The 18,772-nt window shown below is 43.9% G+C and overlaps 4 protein-coding genes across 6 annotated transcripts; 3 read left to right on the forward strand and 1 right to left on the reverse strand.

Annotated features, from left to right (window-relative positions):
- Positions 1-891: 891 nt before the first annotated feature.
- On the forward strand, positions 892-9,344 carry LOC111599300 (collagen alpha-1(IV) chain). Of its 2 annotated transcripts, none has more exons than XM_023314910.2 (9): positions 892-909; positions 1,412-1,511; positions 3,111-3,159; positions 3,223-4,176; positions 4,237-4,733; positions 4,793-6,243; positions 6,312-7,286; positions 7,355-8,499; positions 8,563-9,344. In XM_023314910.2, exons 2-9 carry the CDS (start codon positions 1,492-1,494, stop codon positions 8,821-8,823), a joined length of 5,352 nt encoding a protein of 1,783 aa, XP_023170678.2. In that variant the 5' UTR covers positions 892-909; positions 1,412-1,491; the 3' UTR covers positions 8,824-9,344. The 2 variants fall into 2 exon arrangements, with proteins under 2 accessions (XP_023170678.2, XP_030079173.1); XM_030223313.1 differs by lacking the exon at positions 892-909 and adding an exon at positions 953-1,051.
- Positions 9,345-11,417: 2,073 nt separating this feature from the next.
- Positions 11,418-12,601, forward strand: LOC111599394. The gene has a single exon (XM_023315032.2). It carries the CDS (start codon positions 11,688-11,690, stop codon positions 12,282-12,284), a length of 597 nt encoding a protein of 198 aa, XP_023170800.1. The 5' UTR covers positions 11,418-11,687; the 3' UTR covers positions 12,285-12,601.
- A 72-nt stretch (positions 12,602-12,673) lies between these two features.
- On the forward strand, positions 12,674-15,105 carry LOC111599393 (SPRY domain-containing SOCS box protein 3). Its single transcript, XM_023315031.2, has 5 exons — positions 12,674-13,253; positions 13,322-13,479; positions 14,151-14,369; positions 14,471-14,582; positions 14,862-15,105. Exons 1-4 carry the CDS (start codon positions 12,791-12,793, stop codon positions 14,516-14,518), a joined length of 888 nt encoding a protein of 295 aa, XP_023170799.2. The 5' UTR covers positions 12,674-12,790; the 3' UTR covers positions 14,519-14,582; positions 14,862-15,105.
- A 374-nt stretch (positions 15,106-15,479) lies between these two features.
- LOC111599392 (reticulocalbin-2) lies at positions 15,480-18,706 on the reverse strand. Of its 2 annotated transcripts, XM_023315029.2 has the most exons (5): positions 18,529-18,706; positions 17,877-18,457; positions 16,916-17,063; positions 16,301-16,757; positions 15,484-15,865 (listed from the first exon to the last, which is right to left on the reverse strand). In XM_023315029.2, the coding sequence occupies exons 2-5, from the start codon at positions 18,094-18,096 to the stop codon at positions 15,665-15,667; spliced, it is 1,026 nt and encodes a 341-aa protein (XP_023170797.1). In that variant the 5' UTR covers positions 18,097-18,457; positions 18,529-18,706; the 3' UTR covers positions 15,484-15,664. The 2 variants fall into 2 exon arrangements, with proteins under 2 accessions (XP_023170798.1, XP_023170797.1); XM_023315030.2 differs by lacking the exons at positions 16,916-17,063; positions 17,877-18,457; positions 18,529-18,706 and adding an exon at positions 16,824-16,890 and having other exon boundaries at positions 15,480-15,865.
- Between the last annotated feature and the right edge of the window lie 66 nt (positions 18,707-18,772).

Genomic DNA, 18,772 nt, shown 5'->3' on the forward strand with positions numbered 1-18,772 from the left:
CTATTTCTCGCAGTGTAACCACGAGGAGGACTTCGAATTTAGCACACGCTGCTTAAGTTATGCCGGATCGAGCCCTAATCAGAACTTCAATGGCAATAGCAATAACGGAACTCATGTACCCGATCTTTCCAATTGGGCTATCAGTCCCAATTGTGATTCAAGTTGTCGCCGTCGAAGTAGGTGTTCGAAAGGGGGAAGTAAAGGCAGCTTCGAATGGAAATGCTCTAAGTGGAAGCATAACTCATATCGATCCACTCCAACAACAACTACAGATGGAGAAATAATACATATGTGTGATCGACTGGGAAATACCCTAGCAAAAAGTCAAATATTCTTTACCCATGTCTAATTGGTCATTTAAATCTTTTGCTCTCTTAAGTCTATATGAACAGATTGTAAAATAAATATCCCACTGTTCTTTATCATTCCATTCCATTTAATTTAAAATAAAAGAGTCAAATTTCAGTGATTCTGTGTACTTTGAATTTATTTTCCATAGCCACATCCATTTTCCATACACCCCGTTTTCTATCAATACATTTTCAATGGGCATTTTCTATGGCAAAGAACAAAGAACAACAACTAAGTTAAGTAGCCGACTTAGTTTCAAACTTATCGCCCAGTTTCATTCATATTCATATTTCAGTTGGGTTAGCTGGCTCACTTCATTGCTCTTGTTGTTGTTGTTGCTTCACCCATCCGTTCCACATGCTCCACACACGCACACACTCACACAGCGGCGCTGCGATTCACACAGACGACACGGATAGCGTACGTGAGCCGAACAGCGTTTGGCGCTCGTCGCTCTTCGCCAGACCCATTCGGCTCAACGATCGTGCATGGGCCGTGCATTGGGTTTTTGGCTGGATGGAAGCTTATACTATAATTAGTCGTGTTTCGTCTTCTCGAGTAAGTAGGCTGCTTGCTTCTGTCTTTCAGTCTTAACTCGCCTGCTGGCTGTGCTGTGCTGTGTGTAGCTCGCGCTCTCGCTGCTGTGTGATTCGTTCAGTACGCTCCAGTCGATCCATAAAGTTGGATCACTTTTCTTTCTGTAAGCAGGAGCAGACCAGAAAATCAAACCAAAAAAAATATAATACAAAAAATTATTGAATCATACTAAAAAAAATCGAAACGCTTCTGACTTAAATTATATTCAATATAAATTATAAAGATTAATAAATATTTATTCAAGGCGATTCTTTAGTTAGGCGAAACACATTGACTCTCAAACTGTGCTTCGATGCCTGAACTTAAACTAAAACAAGAAAAATAAATTCAAAAATTTTTGTAAAACCAATTTCTCGACAACTTTCAAGCACACACAGCATATTTTAGCAACCAAAAAAGTTCTTTTTAAGATTTTCCTCTACAGTACCTAATTTTATAGTGCCTACTTTTCTGCCATTTACAGGCCAAGCGACGGCAAAACATAATTTTAAGTCGATTAAGGACAGCAGGAAATAACTGTGCAGCCAGAGTGCAAAGGGCATCATGTTGCCCCATTGGAAGCGGTAAGTAACTGTATTACACAAATAAAAAAATTTGAAAAAAAAAAACCATAAAAATTCACACTCATTCAAAATTCATTGCAAAAATGATATGCTCTTGCAATGGCTTTCAAACTGTGCACTGCCTATGCCGCTCAATGGCTGTCAAATATGTGCTCGACTTACTCACACAAACGCACATTTGACGAGCCGTTTATCTCTACCGTTCTCTTAAACAGCGTTGCTCTTAACGCTGCCCGCGTTCTCTTTAACACGCGCGCAGGCACACACGCGCTCTCAAGATAAGCGGCTTGACATTTAAATTTGTGAACGAAACGGAACGTTATCAAGTGGAACATAAGACTTGGACAGTGTTGTTAGAGTAGTTAGATAAATAATTTAAATTATATATATTTATATATATATATGTATATATATATATATATATATCTTATATATAATTTATTTATATATATTTTTATTTTGTGCACAGCTTGTCTTTCTATCATCCGTTAATGCGTCCGTCTCGCTCTTCGTCTGTTCGTCCATCCGTTTTCCTGTCCGTCAGTCTGTTTGTCCGTCCATATGATCCCAAAATGATTTCGATGCTATTGAAACTTGGATAGACATACAGATAGAGGTAGAGATAGAGATAGAGATAGATATAGAGATAGAGATAGAGATAGAGATAGAGATAGAGATAGAGATAGAGATAGAGATAGATATAGATAGATAGAGATAGAGATAGAGATAGAGATAGAGATAGAGATAGAGATAGATAGAGATAGAGATAGAGATAGAGATCGAGATAGAGATAGAGATAGAGATAGAGATAGAGATAGATAGAGATAGAGATAGAGATAGAGATAGAGATAGAGATAGAGCTAGAGATAGAGATAGAGATAGAGATAGAGATAGAGATAGAGATAGAGATAGAGATAGATATAGAGATAGCGATAGAGATAGAGATAGAGATAGAGATAGAGATAGAGATAGAGATAGAGATAGAGATAGAGATAGAGATAGAGATAGAGATAGAGATAGAGATAGAGATAGAGATAGAGATAGAGATAGAGATAGAGATAGAGATAGAGATAGAGATAGAGATAGAGATAGAGATAGAGATAGAGATAGAGATAGAGATAGAGATAGAGATAGAGATAGAGATAGAGATAGAGATAGAGATAGAGATAGAGATAGAGATAGAGATAGAGATAGAGATAGAGATAGAGATAGAGATAGAGATAGAGATAGAGATAGAGATAGAGATAGAGATAGAGATAGAGATAGAGATAGAGATAGAGATAGAGATAGAGATAGAGATAGAGATAGAGATAGAGATAGAGATAAGATAGAGATAGAGATAGAGATAGAGAAGAGAGATAGATATAGATAGAGATAGAGATAGAGATAGAGATAGAGATAGAGATAGGGAGATAGTAGATAGATAGAATAGAGATAGAGATAGAGATAGAAGAATATATAGAGATAGAGATAGAGATAGAGATAGAGATAGAGATAGAGATAGAGATAGAGATAGAGACAGAGACAGAGATAGAGACAGGCATAGAGCATATATATACATATATATATATTATAAACCAATTCTCTTTTATTTTGAAGGCTGCTGTTCGCCGCTGTAATTGCTGGAGCATTAGTTGGTACAAATGCTGTAAGGAAATTGAATGGAATTTCATTGTTTGTGTAATTATTTTTATGGTTATTTTGTGTTTAGCAATTTTGGACGAATCCAGGTGCAACGGGCTCCATCCATGAGTCGCTCCGTCACCACTCACGAGATGATCCTAGAGACACGTTTACCATCGATGAAAGTTACGATATTGTAGATTCGGCGAGCGTCCAGCGGGGCGTACCTTTGCCAAAGAACTGTACTGCTGGGTATGCGGGCTGCGTGCCCAAGTGTATTGCCGAGAAGGGTAATCGTGGTTTGCCCGGACCCGAAGGTCAGACAGGACCGAAGGGTCTGACAGGTTATGCGGGCCCAGAGGGTCCGCCCGGTGACAAAGGTCAGAAGGGTGATCCAGGTCCATTTGGATCAAGAGGTCAAAAGGGTGAGCGAGGAACAAGTGGTATGCCTGGTCTTCCAGGTGTTGCTGGCGTCCAAGGCCCAGCTGGAAATCCTGGCGCACCGGGTCTCAATGGTAAGGATGGCTGCGATGGCACCGCCGGCTTGCCCGGTATTCCAGGTCTATCCGGCATGGTTGGTCCTCGCGGTTACTCCGGTGCACCTGGTCCCAAGGGCGACAAAGGTGAACCAGCCAAGGAGAATGGTGACTATGCCAAGGGTGAGAAGGGTGAGCCCGGTTTTGCCGGTCGCGCTGGTTCCCCCGGACCTGAAGGACAACGCGGTGAAAAAGGCAAGCGTGGCGACACGGGACCATACGGACCACCTGGACCCCGCGGTGACCGCGGTATCAAGGGTGAGAAGGGTGCTGCATGCTTTGCTACGGCCATGCCTGGCGAGAAAGGTGACAAGGGCGAGAAAGGAGATCCAGCTCCGAAGCTACCCGTTCATGGCTCCGATACGGTTATGGGACAGCGCGGCGATGTTGGCCAGAAAGGTGAAATTGGCTTTATGGGCGAGAAGGGTGGACTGGGACCTGCCGGCGAACCAGGACTTGATGGACCGAAGGGCGAGAAAGGTGTGCCTGGCTTCGTTGGAGATCGAGTAAGTCGTTTAAAAAGCGCGAAACGAAAGTCATATCGAATCTAATACCATATCTTGTAGGGTCGCCCAGGTAACTTTGGACCGACAGGACCTGCTGGACAGAAGGGAGATCGTGGTGAGACGGGTCTAAACGGATTGCCTGGATTGCCTGGCATGAAGGGTGAGCCAGGACGGCCGGGTCAATCGGGTGAACGCGGCTTGGTTGGTCCGGCAGGACCCCCTGGTGGTGGACGCGGCCAGCCGGGCGCTCCAGGACCCAAAGGACCTCGTGGCTATAGAGGTCTGCCTGGCCCTCAGGGCCTCAATGGTATGGACGGTCCTCAAGGACCTCAAGGCTACATGGGTCCCAAGGGAGGTCCTGGCCTGCCTGGACAACCTGGCAATGAAGGTCCTTCCGGACAGAAGGGCGAAAAGGGTATTCCTGGATTCGTTGGCTCTCAGGGTCCAGTTGGACCAATCGGTCAAAACGGTCCACCAGGACTTGACGGACAAAAGGGTGAACCCGGCTTACCGGGCTATGGCATTCAAGGCCCCAAAGGAGACGATGGCATCAATGGGTATGTCGAGCTTAAGCCTACGTGGACTTACCATTGATTATTCCTCTTTCTTTCTATAGCTACCCCGGCCAGAAAGGCTCTAAGGGTGAGCGAGGCTACAAAGGCAATGCTGGTGTTCCCGGAGATTCCAAATTAGGCAGACCTGGTGCACCCGGTCAAGCAGGTGCTCCTGGCCCACAGGGTGATGCTGGTCGTCCTGGCATACCCGGTGACAAGGGTGACATGGGTCCTAAGGGTGATGCAGGTGGCAAATGCTCATTGTGCCCACCCGGGTCGAAGGGAGACAAAGGCGAACGAGGTGTGGACGGCATTCCTGGCAATCCTGGTGCTCGCGGCCCACCCGGTGAACGTGGCTATGCTGGAGAGCGTGGTGACGACGGCATTATTGGACAAACAGGACCTCCTGGCGAGAAAGGACTCGATGGCTTCCCCGGTGCACCCGGTGCAACAGGCAAGCCTGGTAATTCGGCTTTTGTTAACTGGAGTCAAATTATCCCAGAGAAAGGACCTAAGGGAGAGCCTGGATATCCAGGAGCCGCTGGTGTTAAGGGCGAGCGTGGTGATAGCGGAATACCTGGCGCACCTGGCCTTAAAGGCGAAATGGGCGTCAAGGGTGAGAAGGGTTACGTGGGCCAAGCGGGCGCAGATGGTGCTCCTGGCAGTCGCGGACGTGACGGTGTTGATGGCTTCCCTGGACAGAGCATCAAGGGTGAACCAGGTCGCCCCGGCTTGGATGGCTTGAAAGGTGACAAGGGTACCTCTGGATATGTAGGACCAAAGGGTGAACCGGGCACTTGTGCGGCTAGTGAACTGAAAGTGCCGATGAAGGGCAACAAAGGCGACCGTGGTGGCACGGGCATGCCTGGACCAAATGGACCAATGGGCCAAAAGGGCGACATTGGCATTCCTGGTGAGAAGGGTTCGACAGGTCCCCAGGGTCCACCTGGCTTAGTTGGTCCTCGCGGAATAACAGGACCTCGCGGCGAGAAAGGCAATCCTGGTCAATATGGTGCGCCCGGTAACGATGGCAAGAACGGACTTCGAGGACCACCTGGTCGTTATGGTGAACGTGGACAAAAGGGAGAACAGGGCGCCACTGTGGTTGGACCACCAGGTCCTGCCGGTCGTGATGGTTTGACAGGCGAGAAGGGAGATCGCGGTCCAGTTGGTGCCAAAGGCATGATCGGACCTATTGGCAACCCTGGCTATCCCGGAGACAAAGGTGATTCCGGTTATCCTGGTCAACCTGGTGCCACTGGCGCTCTTGGAGAGAAAGGCGAACCGGGCCCAATTGGTCCGGAGGGTCGTCCTGGCCCACCTGGTATACCCGGAATTGCTGGTGTCCAAGGTCGTGACGGTGCCAAGGGAGAGATGGGCAGCATTGGTCTCGTCGGCATGCCTGGTTACAAGGGCGAACGCGGTGCTCCCGGCAATGATGGTCCTAAAGGCTTAACTGGCTTAGCTGGTGCTCCCGGCAAGCGCGGTCCACCTGGGGCTGCAGGAATTCCTGGTAAGTCCTTAAGCACTGAATCCAATACGAATGTTCATATTCACACATTATCAACATGTTCCATTAAGGCATGAAGGGCGACAAGGGCGCTCGCGGCTTGACTGGCAACAATGGTCTTCCCGGTGCTCGAGGCCCCACTGGACCACCCGGCATGATGGGTGTTAAGGGAGATATAGGACCACGTGGTCTGCCCGGACAGGATGGGTTAAATGGTCTGAACGGAGAGAAGGGTAACCAAGGTCTTCCTGGTTTTGATGGACCTCAGGGAGAGCCTGGCGATGCTTCCGAGAAGGGACAGAAAGGTGAACCTGGTGTCTCCGGACTGCGTGGTCAAGACGGTCTACCCGGTGCTCCTGGACAGCCAGGCGAGAAGGGTTTGCCTGGTATTGCTGTGCATGGTCGACCAGGCCCACAGGGCGAGAAGGGTGACACAGGACGCGATGGAATCTACGGAGAAGATGGAATGCCTGGTGAGAAGGGTGACCGTGGCTTCAACGGAGCACCTGGTGCGAAGGGCGATAAGGGCAATGCCGGACTGCCTGGTAATCCAGGAACGCCTGGACGCGATGGCCTGCCTGGACCACAGGGTAATCCCGGACCGATCGGCTATCCAGGTGCCAAGGGCATTAAGGGAGAGCGTGGCCCAGGAGGTGTTGATGGACTTAAGGGCGCAATGGGTCTGCCGGGCCGTCCAGGCTATCAAGGAGCACCTGGCTTGAAGGGTGACAAGGGCGAAAAGGGTCTCAGAGGCCCAGCCGCTGAAGTTGATCTGTTTGCGTTGAGAGGAGAAAAGGGTGTACCCGGAAATCCAGGCTTGACTGGCTTACCCGGACTCCAAGGCATCAAGGGCAACCAAGGCCCAGCTGGCTACCCCGGCGAAAAAGGAGAGCGCGGCTTAACTGGACCAGCTGGCATTCCCGGCTTAGCTGGAGAGCCTGGACTTAAGGGCGATATGGGCTTGACTGGAGAACGCGGCTACCCAGGTCCTGTTGTCCGGGGAGAGAAGGGTCTGCCTGGCCGTGCTGGCAAAAATGGACGTACAGGTAAGAGCCAAATTGCAAAAAGCTGCGCACAAAGTGAAGCATGAATCAAACGCCATATTGCATTGCAGGCGCTCCTGGCTTGCCTGGCTTGAAGGGTGAGCGTGGCTTGGCTGGCTTGCCGGGTAATGCTGGTCTAGTCGGCTTGCCCGGTCCCATTGGTCCCATGGGCCCCAAGGGTGAACGTGGTTTGACTGGTCCTCCTGGCATTAACGGCATCGCTGGCATGAATGGGGAGGCAGGCGAGAAGGGTGACGTTGGCTATCCTGGCTTGAAGGGTGATCGCGGCTATCCTGGCCTGGAAGGCCAAAAGGGTGACAAGGGTAATACAGGACCTGCCGGTCCTCCGGGTCTCAGCGGTCTAGCTGGTCTTAAGGGCGATATTGGCGCACCTGGTTTGGCGGGCCATCCGGGTCCAGTTGGTGCACCAGGCGAGAAAGGATTCACCGGTCCAAAGGGTCGTGATGGTCGCGATGGCCTGCCCGGTCTGCGCGGCGAAAAGGGCGAGCCCGGCATGGTGCCTCCACCCGGCCCCAAGGGCGAGCCTGGTCATCCCGGACGTGATGGAGAAAAGGGCGATCGTGGACCTCCAGGTGAACGCGGTCTAATTGGCATGCAGGGCGAGCGTGGCGAGAAGGGCGAACGCGGCTTAATTGGCTTAACTGGTCCCGTTGGCCGACCCGGCCTCAAGGGCGAGCGCGGCGAACAAGGCTTGATTGGACGAGAGGGTGAAATCGGTCCCATTGGCTTCAAGGGTGAGCCCGGTCTGCCCTGCACTGGAGCTCAGGATTATCTCACTGGCATACTACTAACGCGCCACAGCCAAAACGACCAGGTGCCACAGTGCGCACCCGGACAAGTTGAACTCTGGACGGGCTACTCGCTGCTTTTTGTAGATGGCAATGACTTTGCCCACAACCAAGACCTGGGCTCTCCCGGCTCCTGCGTGCCACGCTTTTCCACACTGCCCGTAATGTCCTGTGGACAGAACAACGTTTGCAACTATGCCTCGCGCAACGATAAGAGCTTCTGGCTGTCCACCTCAGCGCCCATACCGATGATGCCCGTCAATAGCCAAGAGATTAGCAAATACATTTCAAGATGCGTCGTCTGTGAGGCACCGGCGAATGTTATTGCTGTTCACAGCCAGTCGCTGGCGATACCCAACTGCCCCAACGGCTGGGAAGGACTATGGATTGGCTACAGTTTCCTCATGGTAAGTCGGCACTACTTATGAAACTAGCTCATATCTGACTGATCTATCCTTCAAATGCTCTAGCACACGGCTGTGGGCAATGGAGGCGGTGGTCAGGCTCTGCAATCGCCTGGCTCCTGCTTGGAGGACTTCCGTGCCACGCCGTTCATTGAATGTAACGGAGCTAAGGGACACTGCCATTTCTACGAGACAATGACCAGCTTCTGGATGGTTACCCTAGAGGATAACGATCAGTTCCAGAGACCCGAACAGCAAACAATCAAAGCAGGCAATTTGCTCTCACGTGTATCCAGGTGTCAAGTCTGTGTGAAGAACTCGTCATAAAGCGCACACCAATAATTTTAATCTAAATGTAATGCCTTAACTATACCAACGAACAAAAAACAACAAACAAACAAACACACACATACACACACACACACACACACACACACACACACACACGCACACTAGAACCAACACTGCTACCAAATTCCTTAAAAACAAACAACTAACCAAATACATACAAAAAGTACCCAAAGAAGAAATATATATATAAATATATGTATGTGTAGGTCCACTCCAATTAGGGTGGAGCGCGTTTGCCATTTTTTGTATCTGCCATTTTTAAAGAAAAAGAAAAACAAATGAAATACCAATGTAAACTGCTTCTTAGTTACGAGTAAGTTAAGTAAATCAACAACAACAAATAAACTAGCCTGGTAATATGTAAAACAAGAAAACATCGAATATATCGAATAATACAGCCAAGTTGTTTCCTTTATCTGTCTGTATCTTCCCTGTGTTTGAGATGTGAAGGAATTGCTCGAATTAATACACTAAATTGACTCTGAATCAAATTTTGCCTAGAGCCTGAAGCAAAACACTAATTCAAACAAACAAAAAATGCGTAAAATAAAGAAAAACATTTTTCCGAATTTTTCCAAATTCCATTTTATTTATCACTTATACATCTTAAAAATATAATTTATTCTCTACATTACACATATATTTATTTCTCTGTTGCAGTAAAACAATCTATCTTCCACTCCTCTTTCTACTCTTTCAGGCCGTCCTCCTTCTTCTCTCTTCTTCCAGTACGCCCTCTATCTCTATTACGTCCACTCTTTCTCTTCCTTCCACTCCTCTTTCTGTTTACACTACTCTTCCCAGTTGACGACTAGTGTTAATGCTACGAAAAAGTAGAAGTTGTAGTGATATAGTACTTTTTATCAATCAATCAATCATTCAATCAATCAATCATTCAGTCAGTCAGTCAATAAGTTAATTAAATCATCATTCAATCAGTCAATCGATTTAACATTTAGTCTACGTAGGTCAATCAATCATTTAGTCAGTAAATCAATCAATCAATCAATCAAACAACCAATCGTTCAGTCAATCATTTAGTCCACGTCGGTCAATAAATCATTTAGTCAGTAAATCAATCAATCAACTAATCAATCATTCAATCAATCAGTTAATTAAATCGTCATTCAATCATTCAATCAGTCAATCAATATATCATTTAGTCCACGTAGGTCAATTAATCATTTAGTCAGTAAATCAATCAATCAACTAATCAATCATTCAATCAATCAGTTAATTAAACCGTCATTCAACCGTAGGTCAATCAATCATTTAGTCAGTAAATCAATCAATCAATCAATCAACCAACCAATCGTTCAGTCAATCATTTAGTCCACGTCGGTCAATCAATCATTTAGTCAGTAAATCAATCAATCAACTAATCAATCATTCAATCAATCAGTTAAACCGTCATTCAATCATTCAATCAGTCAATCGATGTATAATTTAGTCCACGTCGGCCAATCAATCATTTAGTCAGTAAATCAATCAATCAACTATTCAATCATTCAATCAATCATTCAATCAATCAGTTAATTAGATCGTCATTCAATCAGTCGATCAATGTATCATTTAGTTCACGTCGGTCAATCAATCATTCAAGCATTCAGTCAATCAGTCTTAATCTCATATGCAAATTGATGATATTTTCGATATTCAAAGTTAATCTACATATCAATGAGCTAGGGGATGATTTACATCACCTGATAATGGAGCTTCGTGAGGATGGGGTGGGTTTGTGGTTAAAAAAAAGCAGACAAAGAGAACGTTTTGAAGACGCGATGTTCGATGAAAACTCACCACTTGGTCTTGCGACTCGGGCACAAGTGCGCATGTCGAGGTCTTCATAGCTGAAACAGGGTTGGGGCTCTGCCCATGGGGGGGTGGGTTTGCCCGATAACAGTTACACGGGCGCAGCGGCAGAGGGTGGTGCGCGTTGCCATATGATAATGATATGCCTGCACACACACACACATGCCATAACAATGAGCCGCAAGTAGACGGCTAACAGACGGCTAATACGACTAAGAGATACCCTAAGTTTTAATTAATTATTTAAAGAGATGACATAGATATAGAAAAAGATATATGAGGAAGATGCAATGATCTTATAAATATAAAAATTAATATTGAATTTAAAATATACATAATATATATGTGTATTAGAAAAGAGGTCACGTACCTGATATATACAAAAAAAAACCTTTACTTTTCAGCTCAGCATCTGAGCATTGGATCACAAAAATATGAACTAATTTTTTTAATTAACTCTTAACTTTTTTAATTAACGCTAACGCTAATTCAGGAGTCTCAAAGTCGATTGAAGTTGATATAAAGAAAAGTTCTTAACATAAACTTAAGGTCTCTTACTGTACTCAACTGCATCGCCAGCTGCCTCTAGTCGCCTGTTACATAAATATGCCCCAATCATGCTACCCTGCATGCTCTGCGAAATTCCAATTGGTGGTGGAAAAAAAGTAGGAAGCAAAGCATGTAGAAACGTTCCAGCTGTGTGAAAATAGGGGTAGCTTTTACAAATTCGAATTGGAAAATCGAGCAGAACAGCAAAAGACCTCAGCGAGCGCGGTTGGGCATTACAGCAAAACAGCTGGAGAAGGATAAAGGAAGAAGAAGGAACAAAGAAGAGGATAAAACAGTAACTAAAATGTAAGACAAGTGATAAAAGTTAGGAAAGCGCTAAAAGTGAAGTTCCAATTGGAGCAGAAGCAAGTCACACAGAGAGCGCGAGCGAAGCCCCACATCAAAATCTAGTAGCTCCTGCAGTGAGTGTGAGAGAGAGAGAGATAGAGGCAGACAACCCCCCAAAAACTTCAGCCTATATGATTATCGTTTTGCTATTGCTCTTCCAATCGCTGTGCCTCTTTTGCCAACGTTTGGTGCTCCGCATTCACGACCGATGCTTTCCCAGAAACGTCCGTGTGCTCCAGGAGTTGGCCGAAACGGTGGGCGATCGTAAGGCACTGCAGCACCTCGAAAACCAGGAGCTGGAGCAAACGAAGCGAAAGCAGAAACGTCGCCTTTTGGAGCCGATTTTGCCACTCGGAGCTGGGCTCAATCTGGAAGCTTGTCGCTTCTGTGCCCACAGTCCGCAGGGCTACTGTCGACATCATTTCCATTTGCAGCTGCACACACAGCGGCGTGGCGACGAGCAGGATTACAAGCAGCAGAGACGGATACGTAGGGAGCTGAAGCGTAGTCTGGAGCCAAGGAGCACTTATCCCATTAACTATAGGCAATATAGTCGAGGTAGCAGCAGCTCCCTGAGCAGTGGCTACGGCTCATTGGCATCCAATTTGCAAGACAGCTGCCTGCAGGAGGAGCAAGGGGAGCGGGAGCAGCTAGAGGAGGAGCGTCAGGAACTTCAGATCGAGCAGGAGCAGGAAGCCATAGATCACTTGATAACTAGTCATCTCTAGAGCAGATCCAACTCGGACTAGAAACAAGCAACGACAAGGCAAAGAGGAGCATGCGGTAAAGGAGTAGGATAAGTGGCAATCGACGGAGTTGACTAATCACTTGAGCGAGGTAACCCTCTGCAACACGAATAAGGAGGAGCAGGAGCATCTCAACCGGACAGACGTTTAGCTAAGAGGACTTCCTTTCGACACCTGCTTGCTCTAGAGGAAAAGCAGCAGCACTTGAGAAGGGTCCTCCCTCGCCTTTTCACGTAACTAAAGACACAGCCTTAGCTGATGGCCACTCAGACTTAACCTGCCTTGTCCCGAAGGAGAAACCCCTTGAGCTAACTAAGGGCAGGTGTAGAAGGCGCCGGCTCACTTGATAGGCCACTTGATAAGGGCTTTCCTCATAATCAAGTAGGCTGTGTCTCGAGGTACATTGTTTACAAATTTTCTGTGAATGTGCTTTTGTTTGTCAATATTGGCGCCCCGCTACAAGATTGATTATAAAAATTATTTTAAAAATGTCGGATTTGGAATGGGAACAACAACAATTGCAGATGCGGCAGCCAGTGGCACGTCGGCGACCGCACCATCAGCGCCACCAGCAGCAGCGCTGTGAGCTTCAGATACAGGACAAGAGCTTGTCGCCGAGATCGTTAACGGAGCTTTGGTCCGGTCCCCTGGGACATGGCACCGATGACAATTGGACTTGGAGCAAGCGAAATCGATCCAAGGAGGTGGTCCTCAGCGGCCCCAACTTTCGCACAGTTCACTTCCATCCCAATTGGAGCAAAGGCACGGCTGGCATTCAGGGCAAGCGTCCCTTGAATAACGGACGCCACTATTGGGAGCTGCACGTCTCGCAACGTGTCTTCGGCACTTCGATCATGTTCGGCATCGGCACGAAGTCCTGTCGCCTGCACGCCAACGCCTTTCGCAATATGCTCGGCGAGAACGAGCACGGCTGGGGACTGTCCCACAAGGGTGAGTGCTCACTGTACGAAAATTATCATATATGTATACTGAAACTCGTTCAACTGTTTCTCTTGAAGGCGTTCTATGGCACAAGGGCGTGGCACTTCTATATACTAAGCGCTTCCGCGAGAATCATCCCACACAAATCGGCATACTCTTCGATGGCATCGAGGGCACCTTAACCTACTATAAGGATGGCAGGTGCCTGGGTGTGGCGTTTAGAGGCTTAGACAAGGTGAGCTCCATACGATCAGTTTACTTGAAATGGCATTTATAGGACAGTCTAGAATAGTCCTTTTTTATTAAGGATATTTTTCTAAAAATGTCCCCAAATACTTTCCAAACAATTGTCCACTGCATAGAAATAATTCCTTTCTTTATCTTTACATTTTCCTTCAAGTTCCTATTATTTTATTCAAGTCTAACACTTCACAACTTATAAAATATCCCAATGAGTTTTTAAACAGGATAATTTTGTCTAGAATTCGCCTAAACAAAAAACAAACAAAAAATCTATAGTGTATAAGCTATATAAAAAGGTTTAGATATTCCCTATATTTTTAATGTTAAATAGAATAATATTTCCCCTTTAAATGCTCACAAATTCACACTAAATTAAATTTCTTTTATATATTAAAAAAGCAAATATAACTTTATACACCCATTCGGGATATTCACTCTACCTTTTTACAATGTTCTCCGTATAGCTAAGACAACATATTTATACAGGGAATATCTTTCAATTTCCCTTAAAATCAATCCCAAATTTTATTTTTCCCAACTAAAAAAGGTACAATCAATTAGCCTGAAATATATTCTACTTTGTGCTCTACAAGGGCTCTACCGATGCAATTCTGCTGTTGCCACTGATTAAACTTTTCCATATGTATTTTTATTTCGCGCCAGGTAACTGATCTACTTTATCCCATCGTCTGCTCCACGGCTGCCAAAACGGAGATGACTCTTAGATGCGCTCGCCAGGAGTTTGTCAACCTGCAGGATCGTTGTCGTGCGGTGATCATGCGACGTCTACACACAACTGGCGATGTGAAGAAGCTGAAGCTGCCACAGTCCATCAGCGATTACCTGAGCGAGGTGATTGACGATATGGAGCCATTGCGTCAGGTAGACAACTATGATATATTATGTGCTTTCTAGGAGCTCGATAATAATTGGCCAGGTCCTGGTCTACCTTAGTCTAAATATCTATAAGCTCTGTTTCATAGGTGAATGAGAAGGAGATGTGCATGATCAAGTATGATTTGCAAATTTAGAATGAAGTGTGGAGTGTGGAGTGTGGAGTGTGAAGCGTTAAGCATGAACAGTGATGATGCCCGTGTAAGTCGAGTATAGTGCCATAATTTGAGGGCTCACTGTACAATTGTACAACATGTAGAACATTGCGGTCAACTGCAAGTTGTTTCTACACGTAAATCTCAAGTTTTTAAAGTCAGCTAATTATTTGACATTTATTTTACATATATTTATATATATATTTGCATATGTATATATATATATGTATTTATAATAATATTAGTAATTATAATGTATGTATATTATATATTTTCGATTACTTTGTTTATGTTTTGTTTTCTGCTTTGTTTTGTTCTTTCCTAGCTAAAATGTTTCCCAATAAATAGGCCAATTAGGTGCAATATTTGTGATATAAGACAAAGGGCAGCAAGAAACCAAAATAAATCAATTTTATGCATAATTATGTAGCCTATATATCATAAGTTTCGATCTAAGTCAGCTCTGTAAGTTATATATAAGTTTAACAAAAAATTAATTGTATTTTTTACTACGAGTGTGAAATCTAGTCAATGAGAGCGAAAGCTGCACCCGAAATATAATGTATAAATTGTCAGCTAACTAATATTATAAAAATGTAATTATTGAAGTAATGTATGATTAAGTAATTAAATATAAAAAACAATTCAGTTGCAAACAGTTTTACAAATTCTAGTCCAAATGTGCAAAAACCAAAACGAGCTACTGCAAAAGTTCATTTAACAAGATAAATAGAGATATCTAGATATATATATCTAGACATATATATATATACCACTTAAGTGCGTAAATATGGAAATATGTATAAATACAATATATTTATAGAATTTTAAGAGCTTAGGTACTTAAACACAACACAGACAAATAATTTAGTAAAAATTATTTTTATGTATTTTCATATTTGTAGCTTCTCCATACAATATATATATTTTTTTGGTGTCTAATAAATTACTACGATCGTGTGTAAAGTAAATTGAAAACTGTTAAATACAAGGGTATATGTATATCTGCATTATATATGTCACATGAATTAGTACATCAATTTAAATTTAACTAACTAAATGAATAAAATACAAAGATACTAAGCACAGATATTTCTCTAGTTAAATTCGTAAGATAAACTTCTTTTTTTACAGTTCATCACTCAGATGATGTATATTCTGTAGGTGATCGCCGTAATCGGTGGCCTCGCTGCCAACGAATGTGTCATAGTTATTAAGAATTTCCAGATAGGACAAACGATCATCGTGATCCTCATCGGTGGAGACAAACAAATGGTCAACCTCATCATCCGCTATGGCCGTGTTGCTGGGCGTAATCCATGAGATCACCTAAAAACAGTTAAGCAGAGCATTAAAGACTAGACTACCATAGGTAATTGAAGTGGGCCCAACTAGTAAGTGAGCTGCGGATTATATTGTACTGTATACTATATGCCTATATATCCACAGTTCAAAATGCAACTGATTCATTTCATATCAAAGAAAGTACGACAAAAACTATATATGCTCTCTATATAGCATATCGGGTAAAAAAGATATTGTTGACTGCATTGAATCGTTCTTTATATCCATCATGGAGACCTACGCTTTATATCCATTATGGAACCCTAAGCAAAGTACACAAAATTCGTTCAATGCGGCTACAAAAATAGATTAAGGATCTCTACCTCTACTCTACACACATATATAGCTATATGTATCTATCAAATAGTGGCTCTGTCCAGCTTTATCTATGTCTATCAATTATCTCTTATCAATTATCACCTCATTGCCAGTCAAAAGTCCATCGCCATTCGTATCGTAGTCCTTATCGAATCGTTCCTTCTCCGTTATTAGCCACTCCTTGTCGTGATGCGTGGCTGCTTGGCCGACGAACTCTTGGAAATCGATTTTGCCATCATGGTTCTGATCCTTATCCTGCATTGTATGCTCCAACAGTACGGGCAACATTTGTGGATGCTCTTCAGGATTTTGGAAGAGCACATATTCCTCCTGATTCAGTACACCATCCTTGTTTGTGTCGGCTGCGTGAAACATTTCCTTATCTTGCTTGATCATCTTTTGCTCCTCCTCGTAGCTATCGAAATCAATTAACTCCTTCTTAAAGTTCTCATCCTCCATGGAATAGGTGTCCTGCAAATATTCCTTCCATGTAATTTTATCATCCACATCTTGATCGATTTCCTCAAATCGATCCGCCGCTTCCTCTTCTGACAGTTTCCTGTGCAATAAATTTTAAAATAATATATTTTTATATAGAAATCAAATATGGATATTAGACAATTACTTAGGATACATTTTCGTTTTACATAGATCATGCTTAGGCTTTAGCTTTTGGTTAGCTTTTTAGCGTTTGGTTAATCAACGAACAACACTCACTTAAAGGACCTTAATATCCATGCTTTTAATTCGTGTCGATCGATAAATTTGTCACTATTCAAGTCCATCATCTCGATGAGGATCGCCAAACGTCGCTTCGATTCTTCCGGCGAGAGGGTATCAAATTCTTGAGCGTCTTTTGTATTGCCTGCAAACATAAAGATATGAAATGTTTATATGTATATAACAGTCTAATTAATTCACAAAAAAAACATAAAACGTGCGCACGCAAAAAATCCCAAATATTAAAATAAAACATGAAAAAGTGCTCTAGTCGGGCTTGCGCGAATATGAAATACCCTGATCAAGAATATATATATATATATATATTACTGGGGTCTGCCACGTCTCCTTCTACCTACATATATTATCACAAACCCGATATACTCTGTATTCAAATTTTCAATGGGTGAGGGTATATAAATAAATATGCCAAACTGTTTCTGGATTCTTAATGTAGTGTGAAGCCAACTCTTAATGACCTATGGAGAATGTGTTCACAACGGAGCCACGCTGCACCCAGGCGAAACCTCTGACCTCTGAAACAATGGGGCTATCGAGTAGATACGCCTCGGAACTACACTTAATGCCTAAGCTACCTCTTTCTAATGGGTACAGGGTACAAGCATATTAAACATATTAACATAACATCATTTATGCAGAGATATATAAAGTTCGCTCGACTGGGAGCTACCTTTCTGTACAATCTTGCAATAGTTACAGGGTATATACATATTAAAAATAGAGACTCATATACATAAAACCCACAGAGTAATTTGGGGTTACCATCCTGTCCGTTACATACATGTGCGAAACATAATTATTTCTAGATTATCATACCTCACTGTACGCACTTTCTAATGCCTACAGGGTATTCAAATACACTTCATATAAACAACTGTTGTGTGCTAGCTATAAACAAAACGTTAGTCAGCATTGGTGTTTTTGTGCGTTTACCCACCTATGATAGCCTCATGATCAAACTCCACATTGTGCTCGCCTAGATCGTTATGATGATGTCCATCCCTTGGCACATAGCTCCCATCCTTTACCCGTTCCTTGCTCAGATGCTTCTCATGCTTGTGTGTGTTGGCAACGGCGCCGTTGGCGGGCATCGGTCCAACTAAAGCCAAAGCTCCAATGATGCACAGCAGCATTGGCCAAATTGTTAAACGAGACATTATGTTTTGATATGCCCTACTCGCATACACATACACACACACACGAATACGATGGGGCGGGCAGCTACGACGATTTGTTTATATGACACTAGAAAGATGGATCCTCCGTCTGTTGTTTCTTGCTCGCTCGCCAGACGCACACTGAGAGTTTATTTGTTTGTCTGTTTGCTCTTGGAGGCTGGGAGCATTACACGCACACGCACACACACATACACAGCTCAGAGACACATACACATTCTGGCAGCTGCTTTTGCTTTTGCTTTGTATAGCACTTGAGTCTTTAAGCAATCGCCGACTCACGTAATGGCCAAAAATCAATTCTATGAACTCTAATGAACCCGGTCAATGGGATTTGCGTAACCTGAAATGCACATAGTTATACAGAAACATATACCATTTATACACTACAAACAATTTTCTTTCCTTGCTTACCAGCTGTTTGTTTAATACTTTTCAATTAAATGTGCTGCGCTTTTCTTACTTACATACTTAATTTAATTCTGCATTAACTTTATGCACTTTGCATATTGACTTTAACTTATAGTAATTACAAATAATTTTAAAGAAACAATATTTACGTTTGCCAGAACACAATCGAAATCAATCAAAGCATCCTAGCTGCGGTTATTGCATAGGGAATGTTATCGATATATCGCTACAGCTGTTATTGGCGATA

This window comes from Drosophila hydei, unplaced genomic scaffold (assembly GCF_003285905.1).
Source record: "Drosophila hydei strain 15085-1641.00,03,60 unplaced genomic scaffold, DhydRS2 tig00000172-arrow-pilon, whole genome shotgun sequence".
NCBI classification, from domain to species: Eukaryota; Metazoa; Arthropoda; class Insecta; order Diptera; family Drosophilidae; genus Drosophila; species Drosophila hydei.